Source organism: Micrasema longulum, unplaced genomic scaffold, assembly GCF_059751315.1.
Source record: "Micrasema longulum isolate JH-2025_06_02 unplaced genomic scaffold, ASM5975131v1 h1tg000276l, whole genome shotgun sequence".
Lineage (NCBI taxonomy): Eukaryota > Metazoa > Arthropoda > Insecta > Trichoptera > Brachycentridae > Micrasema > Micrasema longulum.
The window spans coordinates 256,257-270,125 of NW_028277480.1; the positions used below are offsets into that span (position 1 = coordinate 256,257).

Below are 13,869 nucleotides of genomic sequence, written 5' to 3' on the forward strand. Positions count from 1 at the left end.
CATGTTATCTTACTGCAAATTTAATGAGAACATTGTTATTCTCGTCATTGCCAAGCAATGTCAAGAGAACCCGAATTATTTGCATTTAAATAATAAAATAATCTCGAAATAGAAGTTTGTTTTTCCTGCGCACATAAAAAAAATATTTGAACAAAACATAATTCATTTGTGACAATATTTTTTAACACAAATTTTAATTTTTATTGTTCCACGTTTAATACATTTAACCACCGTAAAACTTTTCAGTTACCATGGCTGACAACTTTGCATTTTAAGTGTGAAAACACTATAAATAATTGAAATATCCATAATATTATAAACATATTGTCTTAAGCGACAAAGTGTACAACATTAGACCGTGCCTTTATGGGATCTTCTTTTTATTCTTCGTGAAGGCTTTGTTATCTGTTTTTCAAGAGGCATAAGCCTTCTACGAGGCCGATTTTCAGCAGCTTACCCGTCTCTTCGGTTGTCTGCCTGGAGTTCTTCTACCCTGGGGTTTTGCCGTGCAAGCAATGTGAGGGAGTCTAAATGGCTCCATTCTCCCCACATATGCGTACCAATCCCCTCTCCGTTGCCTCCCCCGCCAGACGTCATCTTTTGATCTCGCATATTTCACTTATCTTTGAGTTTCTTACTCCGTCTCGGAGAGTCTTGCCAGATATGCTTCAGAGATGTTTTTATTTTTAACACTTTTAGTGCGATGTTCATGAGATCAAAGAATAAAACAAATCCAAGCTACAAACTTTCCACTTGAGACTGTAAAGCAATTTTGTTTTGTATGTATTATTTTTATAAAATTATTCAGTTGATATTAAATCGGATATTATTATTATTTATTTATTTATTGTAATTTCCAGTCATATATAATACAGTTATATAATAATAGATACTTAATACTAGAGTAAAATGATTTCAAACTTATTATTAAAATATACGTAATGTGTCATAAGTTATGCAAAAATAGAATTTGAAAAACAACAAATTTAATGTTTTGTACACAAAATTGAATATTTCCGTAAATTAAAAATAAAAATGAAAAAATAGTATTGTATTTACCTATCATTATTAACATACAACTATAATGTCTGCGTGCTGTTGCTGATTTTCTTTTTGAAATTATTAATATTTAAGTTGAATATGTCACTCGCTTTGGCTCCAATTATTTTATTATACAAAATGCAATTCTATGTATGCATTAATTTATTTTGCTGCATTAGTGTATATCTCGGTTGACATAATAAATTATATTTCCTGTTTATTATTAAAATGAAAAATGTTTTCAACTTTATTTTAAGTGTAATCGATGATTGTAATGCACAAAAAAAAATGTACGTAATGGAGTATTTATTCTAAATTAGTTTTATTTATTTAAAGTTAAAGAAGTATATAAGTTCTTATTATTTTCACTTTCCACTTCATACTTTTCACTTTTTTTACTTTTTCTTAAAGGTCATAAATAACGTGCTGAAAAATTGGGTGAAAAAAAATCTCCATGTGTAAATGGGGATTCGAACCTCGGACCTTTGATCCGTAAAGCTAGGGTTTCCTAGGACAGCGGTGCCCGTATTTTAACGGCCGTAGTGAACGGTGATGCGGTGGATAGCCGTCGTAACGTCGACTAGAGAGTGGTTTCCTAGGAAAACGGTGTTATCAACACCATTTAACACCGTTTCCCTAGGAAACTACTCTCAAGTCGACGTTACGACGGCTGTCCACCGCATCACCGTTCACTACGGCCATTAAGATACGGGCACCGCTGTCCTAGGAAACCCTAGCTTAAGTCCACAATACTTTCACGGGAACACAACCTAATTTTTTGGATTTGTACGCATAATATTTAATGTAGTTTTGAAAATGCTATTGCAAAAATTGTTAGAAATAGCTTCTAGTTTCTATACTTTCTGTATTCATTTCAATTTCGTATATGAGAAAGAGTCTCTGAAGAACTCATCCATCACTTTTGAAGAGATAGGTCATTATTCAATCCAAAACGATTATATTTAGTGTTAAGGCCACCGATGTGAGAACTTTGCGTATTACGTAAGGCATTACCGGGCAGTAAGGTTGCCCGAAACTCATGAGGCATAAACGATATCTTAAAATATAATTTAAACTAATATTTAAAATAAATATAATAAATATTTTAATAAATATATTTAAACTTTGTGATCGATTGCGTACTCTTGTGAGTACTTTTTATAAGCTATATTTTATTTTGACTAAAAGCACAAGTATAATCAATTATACGATATGGCATAAAATCATGGGGACATTCAACTAAAACTTATAAACAAAAGATCCAGGTTCGACAGTGCTCTATAGTTAAAAGAATCGTACCAGCAGAGATTTACAGACAAAGAAATAATAAAGTTATCCCGTGAAAAACACTTAAAACTTCGAACTTAAGGTCAATTCTGAAAAAGGAAAACGAGTGGAGATAAGTCTGCCTCGTAATGTAGTGGTTGGAGTGCTCGCCTACAATTTTTGAGATCCTGGGTTCGATTTTTAGCAAGAAAGGTATTGATATATATAATTTTAAAACAATTTCAAAATTCCTCTCAAACATAACCAACCATAATACACGCTTCACGTAGAATGATGGTTTGGTAGTATCAAAAATATGTAACAAGTATGGTTCTAGGACTCTTAATTATTTACTACCTAGCATTTTAAATTTCTTGCCAAAAGAACTTAAATTTAACACATTATTATTATTATTATGGATAACTTATATAGCGCCATTTTCGTAACAAAATACCTCAAGGGCACACACAATGTAACAAGAGCAAAATAAGAGAGTGGCTACTCGATGAATAGTTTATGTATGAATAGTTATTAAACTAGCTTATGTGTACATATTTTTATTTTTTCTTTCTTGCATTTGAAAAAAATAAACTGTATAACTGATATTTTCGGTTGCTAATTATATCTATAAACTCATTGTTTTATAAATTTCGGCAATATTATATAACAAATTACAACAGAGATGAAGAACATTTTAGAGAAGGGAATATGGAAGTCTAGGCATCTACATGGCTTATGACTTATCATTGGCTGGTTTAAGTGGCCACTTTACTCACTGTGTAACATTAACCATTTGGCCTATGTTTGAAAATATTGTAATAGTATATAAGTTAGTATTAATATAAGCCTCCATTTACAACCCACAGAAAGGGGCTTAGTGGGATTTTAGTTAATGTAAATAAAATAAATAAATATTAAAAGTGTAAAAATGTATATCAATGTAAAAATAAACGTATACGAAATTTTTTTCTTTATGCTCCAATTTATATGAAATAGAGACGAAATGACAAACACAATCTCTTGTAGTTCGATACAAATTGGAGTATAACGCAAATATTACGTTCATGCTTGCGATAATTTTTTGGGGATTTGTCGATTTCACACGCGCCTAAGGCCCGAGTGTCGTAACAGTCTCACCACGTGGTCGAACACATGGGTGACGTCACCGATTTAGGCCACTATGAAGGAATCTAGGCCGCTTGTCTCCTAATCTCGTGGAGGGGAGTATAAACACTCGATTTTGATCTTGAAAAACTTACTTCTCATGACCCAATGATTTTGACTAATTTATGTTTTTTTTTTGTGAGCAACTTATTGACAAACTTGACTTGCAAGTTATGTTTTGGAGAAAAGCATCATCGGTTAAAATTGGGTAAACACGATGTTCAGAGCCAGACCGCGAAACTTCCGACGAATATTTTTCGTGATAAACTTTTTAAAAAATCCTAAAAAAATTCCAGAAATGATTTTTTAGTTTTTTCTTTAATACGTAATTTTGAAATGGAGTAAACCCAAATTTCTCGGAGTAGCATCCCCTCCACGAAATCCTACCCCTCTCCTACCCAGCCGCTTCCCTTGTTCGCGTCCAGTGCGTATCGTTTCTTTGGTCAAATTATTTTTTTTAGGGTTTGTAGAAGGGATGCTCGTACGAGAAAATAAAATATTACTTCATTTTTAAATTATAAAAAAAAATCATGAATAAATTAGTTTTTGGAAAAACATAAGGATGTTAAAAAAAATATTAAGAGGAATATTCCTCTAAAGTTTCGCGTTCTGGCCCTGAAACAAATCAAATATTACTTCATTTTCAAATTATGAAAAAAAATCGTTAATGAATTAGTTTTTGGAAAAACATAAGGATGTTAAAAAAAATATTACGAGGAATATTCCTCTAAAGTTTCGCGTTCTGGCCCCGAAACACGTGTATAATAAAATAAAATTTTTCTATCGAGTACATAATTTTTTCATTGTTTTTTTTTAGTTATATCTTTTAAAGATCATAAATTGTCTTTAAAATAAAGCTTAATAACCACAGTATAATTATGTAATGTATTCAGTATTTTATTTATAATTAATAAGTTTTTTTATATGACAAAGCGTAGTAAGAAATATAAGAAAAAAAATTAACGACGAATTTATTAGAATTATTTTTTTCTATTTTTTATTAAGTTGAGTTCAGTTCTTTCAAATCTTTGATAAACCTTGACCTACGACCTAAATATCTAGAGATCCACAAGCAAAAACTCAATTTAGATGTGATACCCACAAGGTTTATGCTTTCAAATCAATTGATATGCTGTATTTCTACTAACGATTATTTACAGTCTTATTGAATTTGCATGAAGTTAATAAAAACTAAAAAGAAAAATATCTCAAATATGACTTTTGCATATGACTGCCTTTTTGCTTATAACGGCAGTAAAGTGTAAAAAAAAACATTGCTCCTGTCCCATAATCCAGGGAGAATAGAGAAAGATAGGGAATGCGTTTGTATGAAGAAAAATAATACCCCATTTCCTCTTAATCAGTCGAACGCACTGTATCTATATTTGTAAAATTATACTATATAAAATAAAGGAGTACGCCGCTACTTTAAAATCTATAAGAAATAATAAAGTCATTTAATAAATTAGTGGTTAAAAAGAAAGTTGTTTTATTTTAGCGATTGAAACGCATAACCACAAATATACACTTTATAATAATAGTACATACATCATTCGAATTCTTGAACGTAGAAAACCTTGTTTTTGCTAAGTATTATATAATCTATATTATTTATAAAATACTGATAAATGAAATCGAATGGAGATTTGTCTGCCTAATAATTTATTGGTTAAACTTTTTGCCTATCATGCCTGAGGTTACGGGTTCTACTCGTTAGGTCGACTTGAAATATGCAATTAAAAGGGTTATTTTTTAATGCAAAATTCAGTAGTCCCTGGAATGGATCTGATGCGTTTAATAATTTGGTTTTTGGCTGATTTATATAGCGCTACTGTAAAAAATCAACTCTAGGGCGCTTTACAATTTTATACTTACTAAGTTTACATTACATATATATTTTCTGATTTTAAAATTGAGCGTATGATAAACGAAAGAAGTGAGATTTAAGTTGAGATCTGAACTGACTGGGACTGTCGATGATTTGCAAGTGTGAAGGCAATTGGTTCAAGGCATAGGGGCCGACAACGGCAAAAGCGAATCTAGTGTTTGAGCAGCGCCGAATTTCGATAAGTTTTCCACGACCTGAATCAAATGCCGACCTAAGAGTAGATTTTCTTTGACACTTATTTTCCCTCATACACAGTATCTTGGAGCCATTTTATAAAGGGATTTGAATACTGTGCTGCAAAGCTTATATTTTATTCTTTTTGGGTCTTTTAACCAGTTCAAATCTTGAAGATGTTGTGAGAGGTGAGATTGAACATCACGCTTTTATGTACCAAATTATCAAGGTTCACGGGAGTATAGGCATTAAATCAGTGTCATTGTGCTTCCGCTGGGCGCGGAAAGAAAAATGAGGAGGGTATTAAGATATTTTTATTTTTATTGAAAATGATCTGTTTTAACCGATCTACAGGTTGCATCTCAAAAAGTTATATTAAACACAGTTTAAAGAACGATTATTGCGTGTTTATATACCAAAATAGGTAAAACAGTTGGTTTAGGCATTTTACTTTTTTCATGTAACCCGTTATATCCAATTTGACGAAATCGCAAGAAATATTTAACTTTGAACTTTTTTTACTTATTTTTTTCATGCAACTCGCTCTACGGTGTCATATCTTTCGAATGTGAATTATAACTGTTGAAATTCAAACAATATTTTTTCGCAAATTAAATCAAATAAATACAGTAAATTCCTCGCTTCCTTGTGTTAAAAACAGTGTGCCGCGGTTTGCTTTGGCATTTATAAAACACGTTAAAACAATATATTGCAGTAAATAAATATTGAGATATTTTAATAATAATAAATATTTCGTTAAATTCCTGCCTCTGCATACAGGTTTATCTAGTTATTAAGCTATTATTTTTTGATCTAAAAAGCATTAAAATAAAATAATATTTGTTTAAGTGTGGGTGAGTGTTGAACTTGAGTGTGTGAGTTTAAATCATCGTTAATTTAATTCCGTGCTTAGCAACAAAATTTGTTTGAGTTTATTTTCGTCTACGTATGTCCGAATCTTTATACCCAAGCGATAACCCTCAAGTATTATATAAATAATTATAAAAAAATCTGCAAAAATTTGCAGTAGGTAACACTTATTTTATTTGAAAAAATCCGACATGAAAAAAAAGATACATGTTCAAATATGTATTATACAGCGTGAATAGTGATCACGTAAACCACTCAATGACGTTTCACACGCCACGTAAATGCCCAAACTTTCTAAACTCTTCTCAAAAAAGCTTCGATTTATGTTTAAACATTTGTAAAATATGCGTATTTATTGTGTTTTTTTTCTTCCTACTTTTTTGGAATTAATTTATTTTAGAAATCTCATTGACACGGTATATAGGGTTGAGCTTATTGTAAATAACACATATGTCAAATAGGCTCATGGATTAGGGGTCCGAGGTTCAAACCCCACTCTACCACAACTTGATTTCCATTTTCTAATAGTAAGGTATTAACAACTTGTTGAAAATGGCATGACGAAAAGACGGGTACGTCTTAAAATCGGTTGACATAGAAAAGTCGGCAAGTGGTCATATACAAATATTTAATTACATTTAGGAAGATTACTTTGTTAACTCATTGTAATCGGAGCCCGTAAACATGGACATGATATGATATTATATAAAAGGGATGTGACTGTACATATCTGTTTAAAATATTTTATAACTCTTCTTGGTAGTTACAGTGACCTTTTATTTTCCTGACATAAATATTCAACCATGTGGACTGTTATCTCATTCTCAAATATTTAGCTAGACAAGTTTTTAAGCTCATTGGTCTGTGTATTTGCCTACATAAATCAAGGATAAATACACAATCTGTAAACGGCATATTTTTAAACGTTACGTTCTTTATTTATTCTGTTTTATTTAAATACTTACTTTTAAAAAACAGATATAAATTTATTAAATAGGTAGGTACTGTGGTTTTATATTTTTTAAAAAAAAAGTAGTTCATCGTCATTCATTCCATGTCCGCTCCCTAGTTGGAGCATATGGTATCCAAAAAGAGCTCCCATGCATCTCTATCGGCTGCCAGCTCCTGTGTGTCCTCTCAAGCCAGGTTCTCTTTCCGAAGTTCTTACATAAACTGCCGACGAACAGTCGGCAGTGGACGTCTAGGACGTCGAGAGCCTTGTAAAGTGCCGCGGAATTCGTGTCAGCGCGTTTGCCTACCATGCAAGAGGTCTCGGGTTCGATTACCGACATGGTTGATATGAAATATTTATTTAAAAGGGTGTTTTTACACTAGAATATTTCATAGTCCCTGAAACGTAAGACTGATCATCTTACATTCATGGTGTATCAATGCACCATTAGGTGCGGAAAGGCAATTATGATGTGTTTTTTTTAAACGGGCTTATTTCACAAACCCACATACATATCAAATACATCTTATAATTAAAATAGTTCTCGTATAAGGTACTTAGGCTTGCGCCTGCGTTATACATATATTAACCTTATTGTAAAAAGTTAGTGTTTGATTAAAAAAAAGGTTCGTGATTTTATTCATCTGCATTTATATATTGTTTTAACCTTTTTAAAGAATTATTGTAATAAAATACATAACTAATTTATAATTTTGTTACAAAATACTAATCAATGTTATTGGTTATATTTTAATTATTTCTTTATTGACCAACTAGCGATTTAGCATGATTTAGATCAATTAAAATAATTTTTCGCATGATGTTTAAGGAGAAAAGAACATCTGGTAATTAAGTCAAATTAGGGATAGATATTGAATAAAATTTTAGTTCCAAAACACGTGGTCAATAAAAGAGATTTGTGGGTTCAAGTATTTTTAAATTTTATTTTCTGTATTGCCTCTACTGTTTTGGTGTATGAAAATTTTTCGTACATTTTGTTTATACACACAAGTGTTTTGTATTTCGTTTCTATGATTATTTTTCATATTTTGTTGAAGACCTATATAATAAGTCGTTTTATAAATAAATAAATATGTCAAACTAAACTATGGGGCTCGATTGATACTTGTATCAAAAATATTAACCATGGATAAATAATGAGTTTTATTATTTATTTATTTTTATTTGGGAAAAAAACAACAGTTTTAACATATATTGTATACATAAAATAAGAATATATATAAACGAAAATTGTGAAAACAGTCAATAAAAAATTTCCACGGTGGTTTAAGCTATTGATTAAGTACACTATCGGTATCAAAATAAAAGCAATTAACAATTCAGAAATGTTAAGCAAATAAAATAAAAATACAAATATTTATAGACAGTTTTAAAAATAAAGTAAATAGAAACAATATAAATTTTAATTTAAAGAATAAGAAAAGAAAAAAGTTCAAAAAAAATAATGTAAAAATTATTAGAATTCAATTATGCCGTGTCTTTCGTTTTTTTTTCGACTTACAGATCGCATTAAGGCGTCCATCATCAGGGTCGATGCTATTTGTGTAGATATATATGTACCGACATGTACTAAGGATTTTTTTATCGTGTCATAGTCGTTGATGTATGCAGCTTGCTTATTTGAAATCTTTTTCGTTACACAGTTTACGTTTTTATGTAATCGCTTTCAAACTATGTACCTACCATTATTATTATTGTTTATATTTTCGGGATATTTATACATCTTTGGGCTCACTGAGATAATTGTCTTGAAGGAAAACTTAATCACAATGAACCAGAATTCATTATGCATCTTTGCGGCCATGAAAAAAATTATATTCATGCAGTTTTATTAGGAAATATCATAAAAAATATAGCCACATGTTTATTTTTTTATCGTTTCCGTAAACAACCATACTTATTTCACGTTTTCTTTCCAGATTCACAGGCCGCGGTTAGGCGCTTGCTTGGCGCAGTCGGCATGCGCCTCGGTCCCCTCGCAGGGCCCCGACAGCCGGGGCTACGCCACCAGCGTCCGCAGCACCCAGCAGCCGGGCTCCATGCCGGAGTATACCCCCGTGGACCCCTACAGACTACTAGAGGATGACTTATGCACAGTGTACGACGAAATTCGACAGGTAAGTCTTTTGAATTGAATAACTGAATCGAACCGAGATCTTACTCACCACGAGGCGGATAAACATGTATAGTTTGACTTCCTTAAAAACCATACCAGTCTGTAAAACCGGTAACTAGCCTTTGCCCTCTGGGCGTATGAAGAATACAGTCATGTGTGTGAAATAGGACCAGAATCCTGGTCGCGTTTTTTTGACTCGATGACTTATCAGCATCGCTTCGTTTTCGCTCGTAATGTTGCATAGGGCACTGACTTTGTAGACCAACTGCAGTTTATTTTCATCATTTTTGTTACACAGTATTCTAAGGGAGTCAGCAGTCCAAGGACTATGAAATCGTCTCTATACTGGCAAAAAGCTTTAACTCTCAAAACCCTGTTTTGAGAAATCAAGCATTTAAGTTTTGTTTTAATTTTACTCTTTTATACGAGTATCTTATTTAAATAAAGCAAGATGTTAAGTGCTCATGTTTTTAATTTTTCCGTTTCTCAATTTTCTATTAAGTTATTTAAAATTTTTTGCCTAAATGAAATACCGGGTGTACGACTTAACCTTTAATTTATTTTTAAAACTACAGATATATGAAATTGTATATGACTTAGTGTATTTTTTTAGTTTGTAAAGCGTTAAAAACTTTACAAAACTGCACCATTAAGTCAAATCCGCATATTTTCGAGTTAACGTTTTTTGCCAGTACATCCACGAAATATTCTAGTGTAAAAATACCTTTTTTAATAAATGAAATAATATTTAACGTCAACTAAGTCGGAAATTGGACAAGAGACCTATCGCATGGTAAAAAACGTGCTGACCATCAGACCACGATTCGGAAAATAATAATCTCAGGTGTCGATCGAGCTAAAAACACTCTAATTCTGTTTAATGTTTGATTTGCTGTTTATTTTGTAGAACTCCATATTTAAACTTATAATAAAAGAAATTAAACACTTATTTGAGTCTACTGAACACTTTATTTTATTTTAACAAACATAAAAACAAAAATTTCGTGACAATTGTTTCGCCTCGTTAGGGCATTTTCAAACGAATGTGAAGATTAGATGGATTGAATGTCCTTATATAGTTAGGTAATTCAAGGTACTTAAATAAAATAAAAAAAATTGTTTCATTTCCTTCGTTTGAAAATGCCCTAACAAGGCGAAAAAATTGTCACGAAATTTTTGTTTTTACGTTTGTTAAAATAAAATAAAGTGTTCAGTAGAATTAAATCAGTGTTTGATTTCTTATATTATAAGTTCTAATTTTGTTTTATTTCCCACACACAGAACTGTATTCTTCATATCTCTGCATACTTACGGAGAACATAACAATTTGGTATTTATTTTCGATGCATTGTACATAGTTTGCAGAATTCGACATTCTGCGGTAATTTATCCTTCAAATATTTTTAGTCTCTCATAGAACAGGTTTATTTTTCGTGTTTCTAGGAGTCATGTTAAGGTAATTTAACCTATTTCCTGTTGGGCTCTCAGGTATCTGTGATGAGTGGCTTACATTTTACTTCCGCATTAATTTGTAGGTATTTTTAGTTAATTAATAAAGAATAGATCATAATTATCAGTTTTGAGAGCACGGCGATAGGGTCTCCTGGAGGCGTCTGGGGTTTTCCACATACTCCTAGGCGAAGATGTAGAAAAAAACGATCATTATTGATCATGTCTTCTTCCAAAATATAAAATAATTGCAGTTTTTTTGGATTTTAAAAGACCCTTCGAAACAATAGACCGAGAAATAATTATTAAAAAATGGAAAAAAAAGGAATAAAAGGAAAAACTATAAAATGGTTTGAAGAGTACCTTGGCGATAGATACCAAATAACGAAGGTGAATGATGAAATTTCCGAGCCCCTCAAAATTTCATTGGGAGTACCACAAGGATCGGTTCTCGGACCGGTTTTGTTTATTATATACATAAATGATATTGTCGAAACATTAAAATATTCAAAAATAAGACTCTTTGCAGACGATGCCTTAATATATATATCGGGAGAAAATTATAAAACAATTATGGACAGACTAAATCATGATCTTAATAGTGTATCACTGTGGCTAAAAATTAATAAGTTAAAATTAAATGTTAACAAAACTAAATATATGAATATAGGAAACAAAAGAATAGAAATTACACCATCAATTGTAATAGAAAATGAAAAACTTAATGAAGTCACTGAAATTAAATATTTAGGTGTAATGTTGGATTCAAAATTTACATTTCACCAAAACGCTAAGATGGTAATAAATAAGATTGCAAAAAAAATATCAATTTTGGGAAGGATCAGAAGATTTATTGATAAGGACTCCTGCAAAACTATTTACAAAGCAATTATTGAACCACACGTTAACTACTGTAGTAGCATTTTATTTTTATCAAACAAAGAAAACATAGATAAACTAACTGTATTACAAAATAAAGCCTTTAAAATCATTTTGAAGAAAAACAGATATACGAGGGTAAAGTCGATGGTAAATGAAATGAAATTATTAACATATAAACAAAGAATATTTTACAATACAATGATATTTGTTCATGAAATTATAAACTCTAATAAAAAAACAGAATTTTGGAAAAAAATTGATCGGAACCAGCATGAACACGATCACAATACTAGAGAAAAGAACAAAATTAGACTTCCATTTAGGAAAAAGGCAAAGTCACAAAATTCAATTTTATTTAAAGCAATTAAAAAGTATTACGAAATGGAAAAAAAAATATTTATGAAGAAAAAAACATATAAAAATTTAAAATAATGGTCAAGACATATGTGATAAACAATTTATAAATTAAATATATTTGCAATGTTATTATTAGAACACACATAACAATATGTATGATATGTGTGCCCTACTTTAAGATTTAAATAAAAATATAAAAAAATAAAAAAATATGGTCATAATATTATATTTATACATCCTTCTTTTATTAATGGGGTAAGATAATGAAATGGAAATTTGTCTAGTCTCTCGGCAGCATACAATATTGATAGTTGTCTAATTATTGTATTATTCGGTTGAATAACATAATTACCGGTATAACATACACGTCATTGTTTAAACATAGTTGTATTGCATATTATTATTGATATTACTTTCGTATTTTCCCCAAGGAAATTAAATATCATAATTCGGTAGCGCGTTAGAATTAAGATAACACATATATGAAAGGTAATTGTTTAACGAATGTGGATTATATAAAATAAATACATATCATTCAGTCTTGTGTGTTAGAAATATTTTAGGGCTAGCTTAGAAGTAGACGATTGGTCCTCCCTTAACATTCTCAGATTTTATTTTATTTTTGTGAATATAAAAAATATTGTATGTGTTCCAAAGGATTTTTGTTTCTATGTGAAAAAAATATATTTAATCAATTAGTTAACGTAAATTTAAATAAAAGCATTGTCTCAAAAGTAGCCATAAATCGAAAAAATTCATTTGTATATTTATTTCCTGGGTGTTCCGTACTGCAATTCACCGTTTTAATTGGACCTCTTCACCTGTTATGCAAAAAATACAAAATAATACTAGGTACATTTTTAGAAACATTTCTAAACATAACTGCGTTTGACAGAATTTGTATTTATTTTTTGTTACTATATAATTGAAATTGAAAAAATGTTTAAAATAATTAAGTAAATTATTTTTACCTACCAATGTGTGTATGACGTGCAATGTATGCATGTATGTGTGTATGTTAGTATATGTGTATATTTATAACGTAAAATAACTATTATACTAGAATTCTATTTCTTTACATTTGTTTGAAATTATATAACTTCTAATCCACATATTAACTAAAACGGTGTAGGCCACTCTCTTCAAGCACAAGAGCTAGTCTCTTTTATGGCAAATTATAGTTTTAAGATAGATTAAATATATAAAAGTAGATGTATCATTTTATGCAACCATAAATGTTAAAAACAAATATATAAAAAAGTGGCTAAAAAAATGCCCAGGCTTCGTCTGTATTTCGTGCTCAAAACATACTTGTGTATCGGGTTACATATTTTTTTCTTTCGTTAATTGAGTTGTGTCGCTGCTGTCCTCACGAAGGTGTTGGCACACATCAGTATGTGCGTGGTCTGCTATCTCCACTAAGCCATTATGTTTAACGACCTGCCCATTGAAGATGACCATTGTCTATCTACAGAAGTGTCGACCCGACCTTGGCTTCCGACTTCGTGCGGGTGAATGATTTGTCGTCACGCTATTGGAATCCGTTTGATCGCTGTTATGTCACTGTTCGCACTAGCCGGGTGTACTAAGCCCTGGACTACAATACGATGACAAGAGTTTTACCGATGTTTGTTGATAAACTAGTAGTCAGTTTATTTTTAAATTTTTAGATGTCCAAAACTAGGTTCC

The 13,869-nt window shown here is 30.9% G+C and overlaps 1 protein-coding gene across 1 annotated transcript in view; it reads left to right on the top strand.

Moving 5' to 3' along the window:
• The window catches only part of qless (decaprenyl diphosphate synthase subunit 1 qless), a 242,245-nt gene that overhangs the window by 83,200 nt on the left and 145,176 nt on the right, over positions 1–13,869 (top strand). Inside the window, exon 2 of the mRNA XM_088224274.1 lies at positions 9,296–9,493. Within this exon, the coding sequence (XP_088080400.1) occupies positions 9,296–9,493 (198 nt within the window). The remainder of the gene's footprint in view (positions 1–9,295; positions 9,494–13,869) is intronic.